This window comes from Haliotis rufescens, unplaced genomic scaffold, assembly GCF_023055435.1.
Source record: "Haliotis rufescens isolate VD_foot unplaced genomic scaffold, xgHalRufe1.0.p SCAF_4, whole genome shotgun sequence".
Lineage (NCBI taxonomy): Eukaryota > Metazoa > Mollusca > Gastropoda > Lepetellida > Haliotidae > Haliotis > Haliotis rufescens.
This window is the reverse complement of record NW_025964112.1, coordinates 30,093,085-30,117,260: the sequence shown is the minus strand read 5'-3', so window position 1 is coordinate 30,117,260 and position 24,176 is coordinate 30,093,085. Positions and strand designations below refer to the sequence as shown.

General features: G+C 41.1%; 1 protein-coding gene and 1 long non-coding RNA gene across 2 annotated transcripts in view; one reads left to right on the top strand and one right to left on the bottom strand.

The window, feature by feature from the left end:
• LOC124150131 (histone-lysine N-methyltransferase EZH2-like) overlaps positions 1-24,176 on the top strand; it is a 200,873-nt gene that overhangs the window by 46,158 nt on the left and 130,539 nt on the right. The window contains exons 5-8 of the mRNA XM_046522056.2: positions 6,530-6,758; positions 11,523-11,658; positions 16,746-16,909; positions 19,702-19,802. Of these exons, the coding sequence (XP_046378012.1) occupies positions 6,530-6,758; positions 11,523-11,658; positions 16,746-16,909; positions 19,702-19,802 (630 nt within the window). The remainder of the gene's footprint in view (positions 1-6,529; positions 6,759-11,522; positions 11,659-16,745; positions 16,910-19,701; positions 19,803-24,176) is intronic.
• LOC125372412 lies at positions 22,383-23,551 on the bottom strand. The gene is made up of 3 exons (XR_007218118.1): positions 23,249-23,551; positions 22,846-22,906; positions 22,383-22,601 (listed from the first exon to the last, which is right to left on the bottom strand). It is a non-coding gene; the product is annotated as an uncharacterized LOC125372412 (long non-coding RNA).

Here is a 24,176-nt window from a genome sequence, read left to right as displayed (position 1 = left end):
CTTTTCTTGCCCTTTAACGGCTAGTGATCATGATTCAAGTCAGAGGAATGATGTCAAGGCCAGTGGAAGGGACTGTGAGGTCAAGTGGGACCACAGTCGCCTAGGTTTCATAAAGTTACAATTTTTTAACTTATCCTGCATTACTCCGTATTGCATTTACTGCTGTCTTTGACAGAGAGACGAACTGTGTGAGATCCAGCTGCTGAAGAAAGTTGTTTCCATCTGTCCAGGAAGCAGCGCCCCCTCCCACACAGTCGGCACGTGACCCGGAAGACATACTGCTTTGTCAACCACATGGATCGGACGTATACTTTATCCCTCGTGGAATTATTAAAGCTTTATTTGATCCTGACTTTCTATCGTTTCTACGACAAAAGTCTGCTGTGTTGTTTCTTGTATTTGGTTTGTTACCTTTGACTTCATTCTATTGTTAATTGGTAACGTTTCTCGCTCGTGTTGTGGCTCTTGTCACGGTATTTCCGAGCGTATTGTTGTTTCCCGCCATTTTGGTTTTCCCGCAATTTTTTCCCGCCCTTTTGCGAATCACTACGTGTCCACGTATTTTCGTGTTTTGTGTCTTGAATTCGCTCTGTGGTTGGAGTTTTACATTAAATTTAATGGTTGTTTTTGGCGTGTTTGAAGCGTAATTGTTTGCTCTTATAAACTGTTACAAGAATAAGTTACGTTGAGTTACATTATGTTTCAATATGTGTGTTTACACTTCGTTATGCTTTTGCTTCAATTCCAGTATGTCTCGCTGCTGTCACTGCCGCGGGAATAAATCTGGACGGGACCCCCACCCCTGCTGCCTGGACTGTACAACCCCGTGTACCCTCACAGAGCAGTGCAGATATTGTAGTCCCCTGCCGCCAGTCTCCTTCACCACCTACCTACGAGTGTCTCGGAAACGTTTCACTCAACGTGTGCGTCGACACTCCAACATGCCATCCAACGTAGAGTCTGCCTCCCATGGCAAGACATACGACCGTTCACGGTCTCCTACACCACCCTTACCGTCGCCTGCTTCGACCTCATCGTCTGCAGCATCGCCCGTAACGGGTTTCCTGTCACCTCTACCATCTACGTCGACAACTCCGGCGCCTTTCGATGTATCCGGCGCCTCTGCCTCCGATGTATCCGGCACCTCTGATGTCTTCTATGTATCCGGCGCCTCTGATGACTCTGGCGCCTCCGATGTATCCGGCGCCTCTGACTACTTTGGCGCCTTTGACTTGTGCGGCGCCTCCTACTTATGGACATGCCCTTCCGTCATCGTTTATGGATCCATCTTGGATGCAGTCATTGTTTGCGCAAGCTACTCCCACCTCAGCGGCGCCGACGGTGCCTCCTGCGACGCCGGCCCCGACTACAGATACTTCGATTCCTGCGGCCCCCCTACTTCGGGTGCTCATCGGTCTCGATCGTTGTACACCTCGTCGCCTCCGACTGCATCTCAGCACTCGTCCAGGTCAGCTCGTTCCCGTCGTCGCTCCGATTATGACCCTCTATCTTCCGAGATTGATACACACTTGGGCCTATCACAGGTTGCTGATTGGCTAGCGGACTGTTTGACCTCCGTCGCTCCCTCCCCAGGCTCCGATGTCGACAAAAAATCGACGATTTGGTCTAATCCGACTTCGCTACCTCCCGACCCAATGCTGACAGACCTTTACGGCGTTGGACGAGGACTTTGCTAAGTTGTCCCTCACGCCATCGTTCAAGGCTCCTCGTTTCCGGCGTGATGATTTCCCCTTCCACTCCTTCGACGTGGCTGACGGTGCGCACATCCTTGACGAGGACTTACATGGAATGACCGGGTCTTCCCAGTCCGCCACCATACGTATGCCGGACTCCTGACTCGCTTTCGTGGAAACGGAACTGCGGCGTTCTTTGAAGCCACTATCTACACTTGCCTCTTCTGCCAGAGCCATTGACCAGGATCTCTCAGAGTCCAATCCTAACAGGGTCGACCACCTCCGCACTGTTATGACATTCCAACTTCGCCAGATCGATCATTTGCGCAATCATATGAGAGCCACTCTTGCGGAGATCACCGCTACTCGACGGTTGGTTTACGTGACTTCCACGGACTGGGATTCCAAATTCAAGCGTTCCTTACTACAACAACCTTGGTCGGGTCATACCCTTTTTAATGGTGCCATCTCCGCTACCCACACCCGAGTCTCCAGCTTCACCAGAGATGAAACGGCTCTCAGAGCCTTGGAGCATGTCACACCCCAATCAGCGGCCAAGTCCTCCAAAGGCAACTACAAACCACGCCGTTCCTCTCTCAAGGTTGTCTCCAAACATACCTCACCCTTTCGTGGCCAGACAGGGCGTGGTCGTGGTAGATCCCGTGGCACCTACCAGCCCCAAAGGGATCGTCACCCCGGCAAGGGTGCCGATTCCACCTCAAAGCGTTGACAGGCGGGACCTCAATGACTGGGACCTCCCACCCCCCGCTGTTCCGGTCACCGACACACCTGTAGGTGGGAGACTTGACCGGTTTTTGAGAAACTGGTCTATACTGGAGGACCCATTCGTCACAAACATCCTCTGTCAGGGGTACCGGCTCCCATTGGCTGCACTTCCTCCTCTGACGTCAATTCCGACAACAGACGCTTATTCGCCACACCAACTTCGGCCCCTTCACGACAGCATCGTCTCCCTACTGCGGAAGGAGGCCATAGAGATCGTACACGACCCGGCTCGAAACCCAGGATTTTACTCTCGGGTGTTTCTGGTTCCCAAGAAGGGGACCACCAGCTGGCGCATGATACACAATCTCTCCACTTTCAACCGGCGCTACCTGGAACGTCCTCCCTACTTCCGAATGACGACGTTGCGACTGCTCAGGACGAGAATCACAGCAGGCAATTCCCTGATCAGTCTCGATATCCAGGACGCCTATCTTCATGTACCCATCCACCCCAACGACCGGCGCTTCCTCAGGTTCATTTTCAATGGTACCCATTACCAGTGGGCGGTCCTACCATTTGGAATTTCCACGTCCCCGTGGCTTTTCACACGGATCACCCTGCCGGTCGCCGCCTACCTGCACCTGAGGAACATCAACTTCGATCCATACATCAACGATTGTCTCCTCAACAATCGGGACTCGACGTTGCTACTGCGTCACAGGGATTTTACCCTGCGACTCTTCAATCAGTTGGGTTGGATCGTCAATCAGACGAAGTCGGAGCTGACCCCATCGTTCCGTCTGCAGTTTATCGGGGGCCTGTTTCTCACGGATCAGGACCTCCTTCAAGTCCCCAGAGACAGGTGGTTGAAAATCCTCGCTCATCTCTTCCCTGCCCTCCAGCAGGCTCGAACTCTCCGCCAATGGCAGGCTCAAGACCGGACTGCCAGAGGTCCCCTCCAACTCTGTCCAATTCGACGGTTTCTCGCTCCCTTTATCCGACAGCAGGATCCGGAGTCCCTCATCGTCCTCCCGGTCCACCTCCACCCCTTCCTCCGATGGTGGACAGTGGAAGCGAACGTCTGCGGCGACGTCTCCTTGACCGCGCTACAGCCCTCCATCCACCTGTTCGTCGACGCATCCAAACAGGGTTGGGGGGCTCATCTGGGGACTCAAACAGTTGCAGGGCTGTGGTCCGGAGATCAACTCCACTGGCACAGCAACAATCTCGAACTCGAAGCTCTCATCCTGGCCGTCTCCCACTGGCAGAGCATTCTCCGTCACGCCCAGTTGACCATCTCCACGGACAACATCACCGTGGTGTGGTGTCTGAGGAATCAGGGTACTCTCCACTCTCAGTCCCTGCTCAACCAGACCTTCCGATTCTTCGACCTGGTGGACCGCTTAGACCTGCAATTCCTTGTTCAGCACATTCCAGGTTGCAAGAATGTTCTGGCAGACTCTGTCCAGGCCGGACAAGGTGGCTCCCACCGAATGGCGACTCCACCCAGAGATCTTCACCGTCCTTTGCCAAACGATCGACACTACAAACATCGATCTGTTCGCCACGTCTCAGAACTGCCAGCTGCCGACTTACATCTCGCCGGTCTCGGATCCGGCCACTGTAGCAGTCGACGCCTTCAGTGGTTCCTGGGAGGGATTAAGCGTGTACGCTTTTCCGCCTCCGGTTCTCCTTCCCAGGGTTCTTCGAAAGATCCAGGCCAACCCGCTAGAACTGCCGGCGTGGTCCAACCTACTGCTCCACCCACACAGTCGGTTGCCACCCCCAAGTCCCGCTCGGTTTCGTCTGCACGCCTGGCACATCTGCAAAAAGCCCTAGCAGCCAAGGGCTATTCGACTAGAGCGGCCAAGGCTATTGCTTTCGCCCATCGTCCATCTACACAGGGACTATATGATGATAAATGGTCCTCGTTCCAGGCATTCTGCTCTGACAAGCACCAGGATCCGATGACGGCGTCACCGCAGTTCCTGGCTGAGTTTCTTCTGTACTTGTGCAGCACATGTCGATTAAAAGGCTCTACCATCTCCACGTACCTGGTCGCCATTAACTCCGTCCTTGCCATCCTGGACGACCGGAGAATGACGAAAATTCCCGAACTTCAGGTGTTGCTGCGCTCGTTTCGTCTCGAAGACCAGAAAGCCAAGTTCACACCGCCTGCATGGGATCTGAATGTGGTCTTAAAGGCTCTTCGGGAGGCTCCCTTCGAACCACTCCACACGTCTTCCTTTTACGACTTAACGAAAAAAGGTGTTTCTACTGGCTTTGGCTACTGCCGCCCGGGTTAGTGAGCTCCACGCCCTCTACGTCTCTCGTGTCCGGTTCGAACGCGGGACTCATGGCGCAGTTCATCTTGGGCTGTGCTGGGACTTCATCGCAAAGAATTAACTCCCAGGACAGCCTGATAGATCCTTCACCATCCCTCCCCTTTCGTCGATTGTGGGTGCCGACGACATGGAGGAGCTTTTATTATGCCCTGTTAGGGCCCTGAAGGTTTTCCTTCGACGGTCTAAAGCCTACCGTAAGTCTAGGTAACGCCTTTTCCTACCAGTCTCCCCTTCGTCGCTGTCGGAGGTCAGCAGGAATACTATCTCCCTTTGGCTCCGGGCGGTCATTTTCCAAGCTTATAAAGTCGCCGGATTGGACCCCCCCAAGGCTAACAACCCACATGAGATTCGGGCGGTTGCGTCTACCATGGCTCTTCACAGTAACTGTTCCCTCAAATCCATCATGGAAGGCTGTTTTTGGCGATCCGACACCGTTTTCGCCAGCCACTACCTTCGTGATGTAACCTTGGAAGATGTCGCCGGCGTTCATAGCTTTGGTCCCCTGGTAGTAGCTCAACAGGTCACCAACCCCCGACGCCACTGATTCTCCGTTACCCTGAGCGGGGCCCGTCGAACTCTGGTGTTTATCACCCCAGATTAGATGGCTCTACTGCGTTCCGCATTTGCTCTTAGGTCAGTTCTAGTTTTGGCTTTCCCGCCTCATACTATTTCTGTCACCTATTTGGGGTTCCCTCTTTTGCATCGACTCTCGTTTCCTTCAACAGGAATGGTCGCTGGTGTTCCGGTCATCTCTTGTCCATGCGGTGCGGTTTCATCGGACCTTTGTCGAGGGTTTTCTTCTGGCTCACATCTGAAGGTATGCCCACCGGCCGTGCCGTCTGATAAAGATGCAATACGGAGTAATGCAGGATAAGTTAAAACATTTAGTAAAATCTAAATATTTTTTACATTTGTATACTTATCCTGCATTACAAAGTCTAAGTGCCCCCCCTGCGCTCCGCTTCCTCCCCACGAAGCTTCCGATGTTATGTTAAAGCAGTTATGTGTTTTGACATGACGTCATGTCTTCCGGGTCACGTGCCGACTGTGTGGGAGGGGGCGCTGCTTCCTGGACAGATGGAAACAACTTTCTTCAGCAGCTGGATCTCACACAGTTCGTCTCTCTGTCAAAGACAGCAGTAAATGCAATACGGAGTAATGCAGGATAAGTATACAAATGTAAAAAATATTTAGATTTTACTAAAATTGGGCAGCTGGAGGCAACTCTTCTACTCAAAACAAATGTACATACCTATTATTGGTCAAAACAACTAGGAGAATGTTCTTTGGAACTATTTTGTACCCCTAAAGTCCTATTTTTGGAAGGAAACAGGAGACTTTGTATTTGTAAGACTATCAAACAATAGTTATCATTTTTAAGAATTGTTTAGAATACTGCCCCCATCATCATATTACATCATCAGTAATCCCACCCATCTCCCAAATTATCTGCTTCTCATTGAGAATGTGAGTAAAAGCAGTGAGGTTTTCCAGCCTGTGCAAGAGGCTTTGGAATGTGAAACTGTTTGTATCACAAGTTATTATGGATAGTTGACAATGAAGATGACTTCTGTTGAAAATATGAAGATTTGTTATAGTGTGATGGCAGCCAAAATACAGGATCTATGGCAATGATGTGATAGAAGTAGTATTCTTTGAATTATTAACATTGGCAACTATTGTTTGATTTCTGTTGACATATTAACTGTACAGATCCAGGTGATTTAGAATGCAGTGGCTGTATTTTTATCTTGGGTGTTGCAGGTAGAAGATGAAACTGTGTTGCACAACATACCTTACATGGGAGATGACATTCTGGAACAAGATGGATCCTTTATTGAGGAACTTCTGAGAAACTATGATGGGAAGGTGCATGGCGACCGGGACAGCAACTTCATCAGTGATGCCCTCTTTGTGGAATTGGTGAAGGCTCTTGCAGTAGCTTACCCGGATGTAGATGAATTGGACATTAGTTCCAGCCCATACCACCAAGGTGAGCATGGCTCTGATATATCATTCAGGGATATGACGAAACCAGGCTTTGGTATTGCAGAATATTTCACTCTACAGAAGTATTTTATAGCAAACATGGATAGAATTGTCATAAAACGGCCAGCTAGCCCCTTGTATGATACTATATCATAGATGATGTTGTGGACAAACATTCACTGTGTCATGGATGATGTTGTGGACAAACATTCACTATATCATAGATGATGTTGTGGACAAACATTCACTATATCATAGATGATGTTGTGGACAAACATTCACTATATCATAGATGATGTTGTGGACAAACATTCACTTTATCATAGTTGATGTTGTGGACAAACATTCAGTATATCATAGATGATGTTGTGGACAAACATTCACTATATCATAGATGATGTTGTGGACTAACATATACTATGTCATAGATGATGTTGTGGACAAACATATACTATTTCATAGATGAAGATCTGGCCAAACACACTGTCATAGATGATGTTGTCGACAAACATACACTAAGTCTTAGATGATGTTGTGGACAAACATTCAGTATATCATAGATGATGTTGTGGACAAACATATACTATATCATAGATGATGTTGTGGACTAACATATACTATGTCATAGATGATGTTGTGGCCAAACATATACTATTTCATAGATGAAGATCTGGCCAAACACACTGTCATAGATGATGTTGTGGACAAACCCACTGTGTCATAGATGATGTTGTCGACAAACTTATACTATATCATAGATGATGTTGTCGACAAACATACACTATGTCATAGATGATGTTGTGGACAAACATATACTATTTCATAGATGAAGATCTGGCCATACACACTGTCATAGATGATGTTGTCGACAAACATACACTAAGTCATAGATGATGTTGTGGACAAACACACTGTCATAGATGATGTTGTCGACAAACATACACTATGTCATAGATGATGTTGTGGACAAACATATACTATTTCATAGATGAAGATCTGGCCAAACACACTGTCATAGATGATGTTGTGGACAAACACACTGTCATAGATGATGTTGTCGACAAACATACACTATGTCATAGATGATGTTGTGGACAAACCCACTGTCATAGATGATGTTGTTGACAAACATACACTATGTCATAGATGATGTTGTGGACAAACCCACTGTCATAGATGATGTTGTCGACAAACATACACTAAGTCATAGATGAAGATCTGGCCAAACACACTGTCATAGATGATGTTGTTGACAAACATACACTATGTCATAGATGATGTTGTGGACAAACCCACTGTCATAGATGATGTTGTCGACAAACATACACTATGTCATAGATGATGTTGTCGACAAACATACACTATGTCATAGATGATGTTGTGGACAAACCCACTGTCATAGATGATGTTGTCGACAAACATACACTAAGTCATAGATGAAGATCTGGCCAAACACACTGTCATAGATGATGTTGTCGACAAACATACACTAAGTCATAGATGATGTTGTGGACAAACACACTGTCATAGATGATGTTGTCAACAAACATACACTATGTCATAGATGATGTTGTGGATGAACCCACTGTGTCATAGATGATGTTGTCGACAAACATACACTAAGTCATAGATGAAGATCTGGCCAAACACACTGTCATAGATGATGTTGTCGACAAACATACACTAAGTCATAGATGATGTTGTCGACAAACATACACTATATCATAGATGATGTTGTGGACAAACATACATTTTGTCATGGATGATGTTGTGGACAAACATTCAGTATATCATAGATGATGTTGTGGACAAACATGCACTATGTCATAGATGACGTGGACAAACATACTGTCATAGATGATGTTGTGGACAAACATTCAGTATATCATAGATGATGTTGTGGACAAACATATACTATATCATAGATGATGTTGTGGACTAACATATACTATGTCATAGATGATGTTGTGGCCAAACATATACTATTTCATAGATGAAGATCTGGCCAAACACACTGTCATAGATGATGTTGTCGACAAACATACACTAAGCCTTAGATGATGTTGTGGACAAACATTCGGTATATCATAGATGATGTTGTGGACAAACATATACTATATCATAGATGATGTTGTGGACTAACATATACTATGTCATAGATGATGTTGTGGCCAAACATATACTATTTCATAGATGAAGATCTGGCCAAACACACTGTCATAGATGATGTTGTCGACAAACATACACTATGTCATAGATGATGTTGTGGACAAACCCACTGTGTCATAGATGATGTTGTCGACAAACATACACTAAGTCATAGATGAAGATCTGGCCAAACACACTGTCATAGATGATGTTGTGGACAAACCCACTGTGTCATAGATGATGTTGTCGACAAACATATACTATATCATAGATGATGTTGTCGACAAACATACACTATGTCATAGATGATGTTGTGGACAAACATATACTATTTCATAGATGAAGATCTGGCCATACACACTGTCATAGATGATGTTGTCGACAAACATACACTATGTCATAGATGATGTTTTTGGCAAACCCACTGTCATAGATGATGTTGTCGACAAACATACACTATGTCATAGATGATGTTGTCGACAAACATACACTATGTCATAGATGATGTTGTGGACAAACCCACTGTCATAGATGATGTTGTCGACAAACATACACTAAGTCATAGATGAAGATCTGGCCAAACACACTGTCATAGATGATGTTGTCGACAAACATACACTAAGTCATAGATGATGTTGTGGACAAACACACTGTCATAGATGATGTTGTCAACAAACATACACTATGTCATAGATGATGTTGTGGACAAACCCACTGTGTCATAGATGATGTTGTCGACAAACAAACACTAAGTCATAGATGAAGATCTGGCCAAACACACTGTCATAGATGATGTTGTCGACAAACATACACTAAGTCATAGATGATGTTGTCGACAAACATACACTATATCATAGATGATGTTGTGGACAAACATACATTTTGTCATGGATGATGTTGTGGACAAACATTCAGTATATCATAGATGATGTTATGGACAAACATGCACTATGTCATAGATGACGTGGACAAACATACTGTCATAGATGATGTTGTGGACAAACATTCAGTATATCATAGATGATGTTGTGGACAAACATATACTATATCATAGATGATGTTGTGGACTAACATATACTATGTCATAGATGATGTTGTGGCCAAACATATACTATTTCATAGATGAAGATCTGGCCAAACACACTGTCATAGATGATGTTGTCGACAAACATACACTAAGCCTTAGATGATGTTGTGGACAAACATTCAGTATATCATAGATGATGTTGTGGACAAACATATACTATATCATAGATGATGTTGTGGACTAACATATACTATGTCATAGATGATGTTGTGGCCAAACATATACTATTTCATAGATGAAGATCTGGCCAAACACACTGTCATAGATGATGTTGTCGACAAACATACACTAAGTCATAGATGATGTTGTGGACAAACATACACTAAGTCATAGATGATGTTGTCGACAAACATACACTATGTCATAGATGATGTTGTGGACAAACCCACTGTGTCATAGATGATGTTGTCGACAAACATACACTAAGTCATAGATGAAGATCTGGCCAAACACACTGTCATTGGTGATGTTGTGGACAAACCCACTGTGTCATAGATGATGTTGTCGACAAACATATACTATATCATAGATGATGTTGTCGACAAACATACACTCTGTCATAGATGATGTTGTGGACAAACATATACTATTTCATAGATGAAGATCTGGCCATACACACTGTCATAGATGATGTTGTCGACAAACATACACTAAGTCATAGATGATGTTGTGGACAAACACACTGTCATAGATGATGTTGTCGACAAACATACACTATGTCATAGATGATGTTGTGGACAAACATATACTATTTCATAGATGAAGATCTGGCCAAACACACTGTCATAGATGATGTTGTGGACAAACACACTGTCATAGATGATGTTGTCGACAAACATACACTATGTCATAGATGATGTTGTGGACAAACCCACTGTCATAGATGATGTTGTCGACAAACATACACACTGTCATAGATGATGTTGTGGACAAACCCACTGTCATAGATGATGTTGTCGACAAACATACACTAAGTCATAGATGAAGATCTGGACAAACACACTGTCATAGATGATGTTGTTGACAAACATACACTAAGTCATAGATGATGTTGTGGACAAACACACTGTCATAGATGATGTTGTCAACAAACATACACTGTGTCATAGATGAAGATCTGGCCAAACCCACTGTGATAGATGATGTTGTCGACAAACATACACTATGTCATAGATGATGTTGTGGACAAACCCACTGTCATAGATGATGTTGTCGACAAACATACACTAAGTCATAGATGATGTTGTGGACAAACACACTGTCATAGATAATGTTGTCGACAAACATACACTGTGTCATAGATGAAGATCTGGCCAAACCCACTGTGATAGATGATGTTGTCGACAAACATACACTGTCATAGATGATGTTGTGGACAAACCCACTGTGTCATAGATGATGTTGTGGACAAACATGCGCTATATCATAGATGATGTTGTGGACAAACATACACTGTAACATAGATGATACTATGTGTTGAGGGCCATGTCCATCTAGTACCTATGGAATATTACAGCCAATGTCTTTTGGCAGATGAGACACTGAAGGATGTACCACCCACCTCGGGCTCCGCAACATGCACTGACATCAGACACCCAGCAGATGTCATATTTGAAGCTATTTCAATCACATTTCCGGAGAAGGGATCCAAGAACGACCTGAAAGATAAGTAAGTACATGCTGGAGTGGAGCAACATGTTTGTACTCAGGAAGTTTCAAACAAGCAAGAGGAGAAGGTGAGGAAAAACTGGACAATCTACAATGTCAGGATATTAATACAATTATTCTTGGTTGATATGTCATATGTGATGTCATATACCTGGAATGAAACATTTATTATGTCCAGAAACACAATTAAACTGTCAGAAACGTATATTTTTCAAATTTGTATCCAGTTATTCATTATGTATGCTACAAAGCTTCAGTGTTTTAATACTATCATGTCTGCATTCATAATAAAGTGTTCTCGGGGTCCAAAGTGCATAGATCTAGTTTTATTATACAATTTTGTACGTTTATCTAGAAGTGGACACATGTTTTCCACATGAACAGTTTTGAGAAGAGTGACTCTGCATCTCACATAGTTGTGAGCACTTCTCCTTCTCACATGTATATCTATCACATTTCCTCACATGTCAAACATCACTTTAAAAGTACAGTGCAATTGGAACCAGTTGTCCAACCAATTGTGTACTTACTTGCTAATCCAATTGTAATGGTAATCTTTATTGACAGAAATGTAACGTTATCACAATTTTGCAGTATTTCGGAGATTGTGAGCAATCCAGTGAGGGACACAGGCCTAGCCTGGGGGAATAACTGGACCCAATGCATCCACTCTCGATATATAAAGAAAGTTAACACTTCACACGATTCAAAAGAAATTTGATGCATTGCAACCTGTGGAGTCCAGATTGAGGTCAAAAACAGATATCGCAAGGGATTTCAATATTCCTCTAAATATGCTGTCTACATTGCTAAAAAACAGTGACAAGATTATGAATAGTTTTCTTGAATCAAATGCTAAAAAGAAGCAACTTTGGGGGGCTCAGTTTGAAGATGAAGAGGAAGCTGTTTTAAGAATGGTTTAAATCAATGAGGGATTCTGATGTGCCAATAAATGTCCTTGTCATTTGCCATAAGGCTGTTGATCAGGCTTAAAAAAACCTTTGAAAAACAGATTTTGTTGCAAGAAATAGATGGCTTACAAGATTCAAGGCAAGGCATTGTATTGTCTTTAAGAAAATCTGCAGCGAGTCAAAATTCAGTTGACACATGGACCAAAGCATTGAACACATGGCAAAATGATTTGGACAGATTTTGAGGCTGATAACATTTATAAGGTAGATGAGATTGTTAACTGCTTTAGGCTTATGCCAGAAAGAAACATTTGCAGTTAAAAGGGTTCAGTGTCAAGGCGGCAACAGAGGCAAAGAACAATTAACAGCAATGGGGTGCAGTAATCAATCAGATACTGATAAATTTCCTCTACTTATTAGCAAATAAAAAAACTCTACGTGTTTCATACACATCAAAACTTGGCCATGTGACTACGTTGCTAACGATGCAATCGGCATGATATAGAAATCTTTTCCAAATGCTGCCTTTGCTAAGAAATTAGCAAAGGAGATATTGCAAAATTTCACTTATAGATAATTGCCATGCTCACCCATGTGTACTGGCCTTAAACACATTACACTTGTGTTTCCTCTATCGAACACAACTTAGAAGACCTAACCCATGGACCAGGATGTGATCATTAACCTTAAACCAAGGTACCATAACTTAGCACTCAACCATAGGATAAAGTCACTGGACACTGGAAAGGAGCCTGTCATCACAGTCCTTGATACGTCTAAGTGTTTTGCCATTTGCAGGTTTTGTTGTAAATACAGAACCGAACGACTCAGATGATATCCATTTAGCCAGACTTTGTCCAGAAGCCATGCAGTGTTAATCTGTTTGACTTTGTCAGAATATATGCCCATGTTGTGACTACTGATGATGACATTGTTCCCTATCCCTGGAAGCCAGGCCAGTTCTCTGCCTGTCTACAGTGATGATGAAAAAGATGAAACTGAGCCTGTATGCTTGCCTCCAGTATGGATACAAAAGAACTTTTAGGCTAGATGGCCCTTTACCTTTGGTGTTCAGCTGTCACCGAGGATCAACTTTTTGAAGCACTCGCTACATTGTCTAACCTAGTTTCATCCACAGAAGCAAGTGCCAGTAAATGCAAACAAACATCTTTTTCCTTAAAAAGTAAATTCAACTTTTTGGAAATATTGTATGACAACCATGTGCCACTCTGCTGTTGTTTATTTCTGATTGCTGCTACTGATGCTGATATTCCTAATAAGGTACATATAGGTTTTTTGTCAATCCTATATGTACATGATAGACACAATTTATGGATAACAACTTCTTTAATACTGTGAAAAGCGACGTTTCGGTATAGATCCTTATACTGTTGTCAAGGAACTATACCGAAACGTCGCTTTTCACAGTACAGTGATCCCTCGCTATTGGGCTCTTCGATAAAGCGCTACCTCGGTTACTACGCGCGGTTTCTCATGGCTCCCAAAATTTATGTACACTTTTAATACTGAGAGTTTTACACAGCCGTGATTGTATTGTTGTTCGTTGTTCATTTGCACATAACGCTTCTCATTGCATAATCAACCGTTTATCATTGAATGGAGTTCTAAAAATCTGTTTGAAAACATCCGCGGCAAGTCCCGGAAATACGATTGTTCTACTAGTTAACTTTTCACACTATACATCCTTTGATCTTAGAAGTGCATGTATGCAATAAAAGAGAACCACAAGCGAAGTTTATTTTCTTAATTAGTGGGCAATCCAATTTGAGGCGATACTGTCAACTCACATGTAGTTGCTGTCACAACACGGCGGTCATTCCTTTTGATTCGGATCAAGTAACCGTATAAAACCAATTAATCTGGCTTGAATGTGTATCTATATTTGCATGAATGTGTATGAATGCGCATAGTGCTGGTCAAAACTCTTGTTTTCCGTATTTTAAGCAACATGACCAATCAATGCCACTGAATCACTCTGTATTTGTGTAATGAATTGTGATTGGCTCTTCACTCATAGCGTCTGTTACTACCATTATCGATCGATATTTTCATGTAAGTAGATTACATTCACATTGAATGTGACAGTTAAGGCTTGTAAATAATAACAAACGGCGAAAACATAATGGATATATATTTTTACACTATGAACGGTAAACAACTTGTATCATTGCAATGTGCGAGACAAGGCGAAGATCGTGGCTCCCCCACCTCGACCTCGGTTGAACGCCTCATCGTCTATAACGCCCACCAATTATTTGGACCCCATTGGTAGCGTTGTAGCAAGGGACCACTGTATTAAAGAAGTTGTTATCCATAAATTGTGTCTATCTTGCCATCCGTCAACTTCTAAGTAATGCCTATCAAACAATCTATATATACATGTAATTACACTGTACATGATTTGTCACAATTGTCATTGATCATTGCCTGCAAAATATGTTTCAATTTGCCATCGCATACGTCTCTCGTGTTCTTATTGTTCTAAAATGCAGTCATATTGCTATTGATCTTTTATTACCATGATTACTGCTACTTGCTGTCTGGATGTCCATGCCTCGTTGTCTCGAATGTCTGGATATCTCGATGTAACAGCCCGGTCCTGGAGGTCTGACATAACAGGACTCAACTGTATTTGTATTTTGATAAGTTCTAAGCTTGTTGTTTAACATGCCATCCTCTCAGAAACATAAAGTCTCAGACCTGCTATTTTTGTAGGGTGTTGAGCGCTTCAGTAGGGTTCAGATTTAATTTTCACAATCCAAATTAGGCTCTTTCTTAAAATTTAGTTGTCGAGCTAAATCTTTGAGGTGCCATCATCTGCACTAAACAATAGCCATTGTTGACAGATGTTGCCAAAATAATTTTCAATAGTTAATGTTGTCAATCTATACCGAGTTGTTATCCATAAAATTGTCTACCTTGTCACCCGTCAATTTCTAAGTAATGCCTATCAAACAAGTTGTCAATGGTTAGATGATCGGTTATTTATCGACATCCATTTGGGCACGCTGTCAGAAATTCTTGATGACGTAATACAGAGGTGTTTTCATATAATATCACCACTCTGTAAGGGACACCTTTCGTATGTAAATAGAAATATGTCATGTCTCTTACCGGCACATGTGTATTTGGTTTATCAGCTAATCAAACCTTGTTGTGTACCTATGTCACAATGTTACAGAAGTAAACAGTTACTTTAAGATATATCAACAGCCAGTTCCAAATGCATTTATGCTTTCATTTTCTTACCAACAAAGGCACAGTTACCTTTACTACTGTAAATCTGAAAAGTTTTGTGAGCAGGAAAGTAGTGAGAAACCTGCAAGTGACACACATACACACTAGTTTCATCATGTTCATGACACACTTATTTTTGCATATATATATATTTTTATATGTTTACTCTTTTGACTGGCATTAAGGAAGTTCAAAGGTAATAAAATAATTGAACCAACAACAGTTCACTTGGTATGCGTAGAAGGTGTCAACAAGCTTGACACGAGTGGGTAGAACTCTTGACCCTAGCAGTGATAACTCGCCGGATACCCATTGTGTGATTCCTATTCTTTAAATGACATTGTTATATACTTGTTGAACGGCTTCTCAATAAACTGTGTTTGTGTTTAAATTCAACTTAGTATTTTCGCTATCCAAATTGTGATGTGAGGCCATCTTATTGTTGATAGTCATTTTGGAGACATAAATACTTAGTTAATTAATGCAATCAAAGACCACTCGCATTTTTCGCATTAAATTCACATTAGCGTCAATTTCAAGATTTACAGTCATAAAAAAAATGTTTCTTTTGCAATGCAGTCCTTCAATACTTGGCAAGAGTGACCCATTTATCTAAGGCACCCTAATTAGCTGTGCACAGTTGTGTCCCTTGGCTAAGCCAGAAATCTATGATCATGGGTTCGAATCTCGTTTTGCTCACAATTATGTTTCATTGAATGTTCAAGGAAGATATATACAGGTTAATATTTTGTTATTTGTTATGTTCATAAATTAGATTTTTGTATACAGTGAGTTAACAGATCACATGATCCATTGGTACACAACTACTCTTCCAGTGTACATGTACTTGATAAAAATGTCATTAGATTAAAATGTGCTGCTGCGTACTGTGTTAACTTGTGAACTACCTCTGTTCCAGGTACAAAGAGCTGTGTGAAGCAAGTGACCCGAACAGCCTACCCCCGGAGTGTACACCCAACATTGATGGTGTGAATGCTGAATCAGTGCCCCGAGAGCAGACAATGCATTCATTTCACACATTGTTTTGTCGCAGATGTTTCAAATATGATTGCTTCCTTCATCGTAAGTTCAAGATTTCTATCCCAGTCTTTGTATAACATAAATGAAGGTTCCTGGACACAAATCATGAAATGTTTCACAATAGGTCTACAGTAACTCCTGCTTCTCCTCGTCCTCTCTGTGTGGCAGTAATAATAGTACAATTCTATAGCCATTTGTTTTCAAAGTTTACAAAACACAGTATCGACTGCTCATCCATCCCCACATCAAAACATCATTTAGACAGCTCATTAAAGCATTAGCCAGTATCCAGTGTAAAGGATAAGGGGTTATCACGTGAGTGTTTGGGGATGAATAAACATTGTGTTTAGCAAGCCTTGGCAGGCTACATACGTAGTGTTTTTGTCCTAATACAGGATACTTACCATCCCCAAACACACAAGCATGATAACCTCTTTTTCATATAATGTCATTCTTCAATACTGTACTTGAAAAATCTCTTCCCATCTCTCACAAACATTACCTACACATTGCAAGTTTTCCTGGAATACGGCATTAGTATATATTACGTCAGAAGGTAAGTGATGTGTCAGTCGGACAGTGACAGTTGCCAATGTGTTTCTTATATAGTGGTGTAACTATGTATATGCAACACAAATTGTTTCTCCTTGCCTTTTGCGGCTATCCATCAGTCTGTCCAGTAGAGTAACTGCCATTTATCAAAGGGAACTTACTCTAACCCTATTCTACGAGACGTCACAGACCACAGTCAGACGTTGTTGATAGTTGGCCTGTCCTGTCATAACGTTAGGAAGGGCTGTCAGATGTACACACAGCAACAAAACCATTTGGACATATTTCGGCTAAATCCCAACAGTTTTAATTTGTGGAAAATTTCCAAGCCACAGAGGTCTACAAGCACAGATATGGCAACTGATCCTGCTTGGCTAGTGCCCTTGTTAACTTTTTTCGCAATTTATATCTCCAAAGTTGACAAAACTTGTAAAATACCTAAGCTGCGTCAGTTAGATACTGATTTTCAGTATGTTAGACTATACTTTTGATAATGATAGCAATTGTCCCCTTAGTTTTTCAAAATTTGTGATGGTTAATTCTGACTCGATTGACGAAGGGTGACACCAAGTTTGTTTATAAACACTGAAAGACTCCTACTTGACCGTTGATATTTGCATCCCTATCCACATGTAACCCCAACAGATATTATTTTTATCAGTTGGCTTTATCCTGCTGAGAAACTTACCCATTGTATGATAAAAAGCAATATGCTGCAATTTTGAAGTTCGGTTGTTCAGACCTGTCAGCTTTTTTATTCATCTGCCGTGGCTTATGACATTTGTCCTGAAAGTTGTCATCAAAATAAGATCTTAACTTTGTCAGTTTCAGCCAACAACACAATTGCAGTACTTATTTCACTCACTTCTCTGTAAAAGAGAAAATACTATTTCCATGCTGTTATGTCATGATGTCACTGATTGGAAGGAAATGGCCATTTTAAACATACTTGTGTCATTGTGTAATAAATGATGTATGTGTTGGCCTCTGGTGCTGAGTCCTTATTTTGGAAATATCACTTTTGTGCTTTACTTTCCTGTGTGCCATTTCTGCATGTGTCATTGTTAGCAGCTCTGTCAATCAGGACTTCTCTAGTTTTGGGGTGATGACCACCGCCAAAATATATTCTTCTAATGACAATTACACAAAGATTATTGACAGTAGAGATAATTCTTCCATGGACTTTTTCGAATTGGCTCTAGAAATATCTTTCAGCACGTCATGTCGTGAAAAGTTCAAAGGTCAAACTCACAAGATTAAAAAAGATTCAGAAGAAAGTTTGTGGTTTCACTTTCATTAAACTATGTATATTCCATCTCTATGATGGGGACTGATTAGATAAGGTTTGGTCAGTATTAGTCAACCGTCATGGTCAGCATTCAATGATTACTAAAACATGAGTATATCAATGTCAGTTTCTGAGGCATGCTTACCTCTATAGCCAAGGGACTTTACATCTTCAGAAATCATGCCAAATCAAACATAAATTGCATATGTCAAAGATCAAGCCACTTTTGAGGCAACTTTCAATCTTAGTGGCAGAAATATTGACATTAGAGGATATCGCAGAAGGGTCTTATTCCACATGGATCTGGAGCTTTTGGGGACTCATGACATGAAATCGTAAACAATCAAGTTCACAAAATAGGAAAAAACTCACAAAAAATGTTTGTGGTTATACTTTCTCAAAAAGTATTTATGCCATTATCAATAAACTTGGTGTATACCTTTTCTAGGATGAAGCACTACTTTGAAGGGTAAGGACAGCTTTGTGTAAGTCATGGTTGTGTGACTGTCAAATTTTGAGGCATGGTTACCTCTCTACAGACTAAAGGTCTATTGTTGGTGCAATGACAGTCAAAGGTCAGCATTATTGTGAAACATGATTGTATAATTTATTGCCAGTTACTGTTGTAATTTCACATGTACATTCCTGAGACATGTGTAATTCTTGATTACGGTCAAGGTCTCTAAGTACATGGTGGTACATTGTGACTTTTAACTTAGAGGAAATGGTGGGGATAGGACTGCTTCTGTTTTTGTGAGTACCTGCAAACACCTCTAGTTAAAATTTGGCTTGCAGTTAAAAGCGTGACATGCAGAGTAGCATGGCATGAGTCTTGGCATTGTTTGAGTTTTGACCTTCACATTTGGTTAGCTCTTTTCACTGCTCTTTGTCTCCTGAAATTGTTGAAACTTTGTATTCGGAAATAGTGTTTCTAAAATTCAATTCTGTCGCATAAATTATGAAAATACTGTCATGTTTTTTAAATTTTCGACAGCATATCATCCTACTCCAAGTATGCTGAGTAGAAAAACTGCAGATCGAAAGCATGGAAGTGAACCATGTGGAGGGGAATGCTTTATGCACATTGATGGAGTGGTGAGTAGACCTTCAGCAGCTCAATCGCTTGGATTGGATCATCATATACCTTGCTCACTTATTATCCACCCTACTCCCATTAAACTGCTTGATTATTCAGTGAAGGTTTTTGACGTCACCATGTCATGGATTCTTGGACATAACAGAAATGTGCAATTATTGGGAAAATATCTTGCAATAAACATGATAAAGACAAGAGTTTAGGTATGGTGTTTATGTATGGTATACAGTGTTGTTCATCAAGTCTAGAATCATTGGCTGGCTTGAATGGGTAGAAACAGGTTACATCCATCACATGCCAAATTGAAGTACTGTAAATCGCTGTGTATAAGGCGAGGTTTTCGTACCTCAAATTAGGGGGCTTTCAAGGAGGGTCGTCTTATACAAAGGGTTGAAGAGTTTTGATGTTTTTCCCCCCAACACAGATATTACTGTGAGCATGTAACACTAGAAATACCATGTCAACAAATCCGTAATTAAGTACGCAAACTAATCATGTAATTACACTGTCTGGGTATAAAAACAGTTCATTATATATGTGGACCTACCTTTGTAATCTATTTTATTAATTTTATTCAAAATTTCATTCAATATTGTTTCTTTTTATTTCGGCAGTATCATATGTGAAGTGATCGGAATATCACACAACTCACCGTTATTTACAGCAACCATGGTCATATTACCGCTATTGACGCCTGAAAATGAACTTTAGTGGATAGAGAATGGATATACAGTGATCCCTGGATATACCGCTCTCATTGGGGTCCAAGAAACTGACCCCGCGGTGTAGGAAAGAGCGGTGTACAGATATTCCTTGCTGAGGTTCACATTACGTAATGATGGTAGTGAATGGAACAGTGGCGCAATTATTTCACAGTGGCATGGGACATGTAGATCTATGTAACACTGATCATGGACGATGATTCAAACTGCATGCGTAAAAAAATAAAAATACTTTGTGTAAATTAATCAAAGTAGTCTGTATTATTTTACGACTGGATGTTATACATGTAGAATCTAAATAAATGTTGTTATATTTTAAGTTTTTCGGGAGAAAATTGGTCCGATCGCCGTATATATATATCATAAATGCCATACTTGGCTCGCTGAAAGTCATATTTGTTGTAGTTTGACTATTATTTGTCAACATAAAGTTTTCACTATGGCGAGTGCGGAAGCATCGTCGGTGATTGGTCAAATTGTTCCACACGAAAAAATATCCGGCAATAGCGATCAGCTGTACTAAAGTGCTACGCTTATGGTTAAATATAGTAAAATACTGCTAAAATAATATGATATTAGAATAAATTATACCGAATAAAATAATAGTTTCAGATTCAAATCTTTCGATTATTGTATCAAAATTCTTTCAAGTTATATTATTGGGTAATTATTAACCAAATCACCGGTAGATTCTGAGAAATGTGTGTACAGCTGATTGCTACTTCAGGCTTAGTTTACAAGAAAATACACACAGTAATCTTAATCGCTGCATATAAAACAATGCCTATCAGAACAGGAAATACAATTTAATCGGTAAATGATCATGCCTAGTTGTTTTTTTTTATCTCTGTTCGTTTCCCTGATCACTGAAGGGAAACAATGTAATATTTTTCTGCAGAAGACAAACATGTTTTTATTGCCAATGTAGGGATTGTGTTTGTGCTTGTGATGTGCTTCATTCCGATTTGCTTTATAGACAGGTTATATAAATTAGCATTGATTTTGCAGGCTTGTACAGGGGGGTCGCCTTATACATGGGGTCACTCTATAGACTGCGATGTAGGGTATGCTGGGAAATATATTCTTTAAGCACAAGCACATGTGGACAAAGGGTAACTATAAGAACTTTGCCATCATTATCCCCAACCTAGTTCAGCAGGGGATATATAACCTGCCTCATGTACCAATTTCTGAGCAAAGACCATTCGATATTTTTTTTATGAAATCTTTTGTACACATCAGGCATATGCTGGCATATGATGCTCATGATAATAATCACTGGATTGTCTGGTCCAGACACGATTATTTACAGACCACTGTCTTTAAGATGGAATATTGCTGAGTGTGGTGTTAAACAACAAGCAAACAAACAAACATTAATTCCTAAAAAGACAGTCAGACAAAGACATTACTAAGCCTACTGTGGCAGGATGGCTGAAACCACTATCACGGACAGTTTCTACTCCAGCTCTTGGAAACTGCAGTGCACCTAAAATTAAAGCCTTAGCAGCTTGGAATTCTGTCTCCAGCTAATGCCAGGGTTTTATTACAGGATTTTTCTGGTGCCCCCAAAACACAAACGAAATGTACACGACTCACAAAGTGGAAATATTTTTTACTTATCCTGCATTACTCCTTAACTCTTTCATCACTGGCTGCCCCAGAGTTATGTCCCTTGAAACACTGCAGTCCCTGACACTGACAAGGCCTGCACACTGGCCTCCATGGCAGTATTATTGGAAAATCACACTATCATTTTTGGTGCACTTTTTCTACCAGAAACTTGCTTTTAATATACATTTATCATATACCATTGTAAAGAGGATTAAGTATACTGTAATATTCTTTGTTGTTATTGTCTCTAACCTTTGTTATTTTCTAATTACAGGTGTTTACAAGTGAAATAAAACTTGAAAACACTGAAGAAATGAAAACAGATAATGAATTTTGGCTCAAATTGTATTAAAAATCACAAAAATAAAACACAGATACAAGGTAAACAAAACACAGTGGTCTTTTCATCTTGGACGGCACAGGTAATCCCAGGTATTACAGGTAAATTCTCTTCATGCACATCTGTAAACAAATAAACAATTTTACAACTCTTGGTACTGACTTTGTTTTCTATACTGATGTCACATATTACTTATGATACACTTACAGCCTCTTAGGTAAACTCGTTAACACAGGTAAACTTGTTAACGCAGGTAAACTCGTTAACACAGGTAAAAACACAAATATTTGATTTATTTTGTTCTTTTTCAGGATTTGAAACAAAAATTAAGTATTTAAGTTTTTAAATAGTAATTTATCACATTACCTGAACATTGAACCACAGCTACTATAAGAATGACATCACAGAGAAGATATCACAGATTGATCTGAAAGGAGGGAAAGATTGTAAAAGGCCGGAAAGATGGTAAATTCAAGTTCTGCAAATATACAAGTTGTGATAACAATTTACAATACACTGCTATTTACAATTGCATAATAAATTAAATCAGTACTTTATTACATCAATTAATAAATACATAATTATTACAATTACTAAAATTTAAATTAAGATGTAAAAAACAAGAAAACAAACATGAATATGGAAATAAATTTTATTCAAATTGAGCGAAATATAAGGACATACGACAAACCCGGCAAACTACAATTCGGATTGCGATCAGAAAATTAAATTTCAAAAAAAAAGAAAAGAGATACGTCATGCCACTCACCTTTGTTGTTGTTGTGATCGCTCGTTCACGTGTAGGCTGCATTCTCATTCGTCGCACTGATAATCTGTTCGAACACAGAATCATTGTAAAACATTTGGAAAAAATCAATAGCACGATACTTCACTCACCGTGTCAATATATATTCTTGAGTCCGGTCGCCTCTTCAAAATCCCTCATGTCTCCACCGTTGTGGTCCCTCTGCCACTCCCATTCTTGAAAGTTGGCGGGGGGGGAACCTCGTCGAAACCGTGAAAATCTTCGCGAAATTTCCTCTCATCTTCGCGTAAATTATTCAAATCAAACACATTATTATTCCCGATAGAGTCGTTGTTAGTCATCTGATTGCTATCCGAATCGTAGTTGGCCGCCATTACGCTCGATTTGCGATTCAAGCGAGAAAAATACCTGTCGCGAAAACAGGTGACATTCGCGATTTTCGCGCCAAAAAGACTGGGAAATTCCATCGAATGACGTGTCATTACGTGTAGATCTCGTTTCCATATTTAGAACGAGATTACACACGAGAAAGGAAGTAGAAAGAGCGATTTTGTAAACACGGTCGTGCCGCCCGATTTATCGGGCAGACGTGTGTGGGGCTTGGACCGTAGCCGCCTGATTTTTCGGGCAGCCAGGTACTGGGACACGGTTTATGCTGCCCGATAAATCGGGCAGTCGGGGCGAAAGGGTTAATGCATTTACTGCTTGTTCTTGACAGAGAGAAAGAGCTGTGTGAAGATCTTGCTTGAAGAAGTTGTTTCAACAAGCTGAGAGACCAACCCTATCACACAGCTCCCATGTGACAAAAGGAAGTGGTCTCACAGATCCTCGGAGTGACAGATGCTTTTGTCACTTGAAGAGTGAAGACCTGTTTTTTTATCTGCTCATTAAACTTGTTGATACCCTCACATGTTTTGCTTCTTTGAGTTGA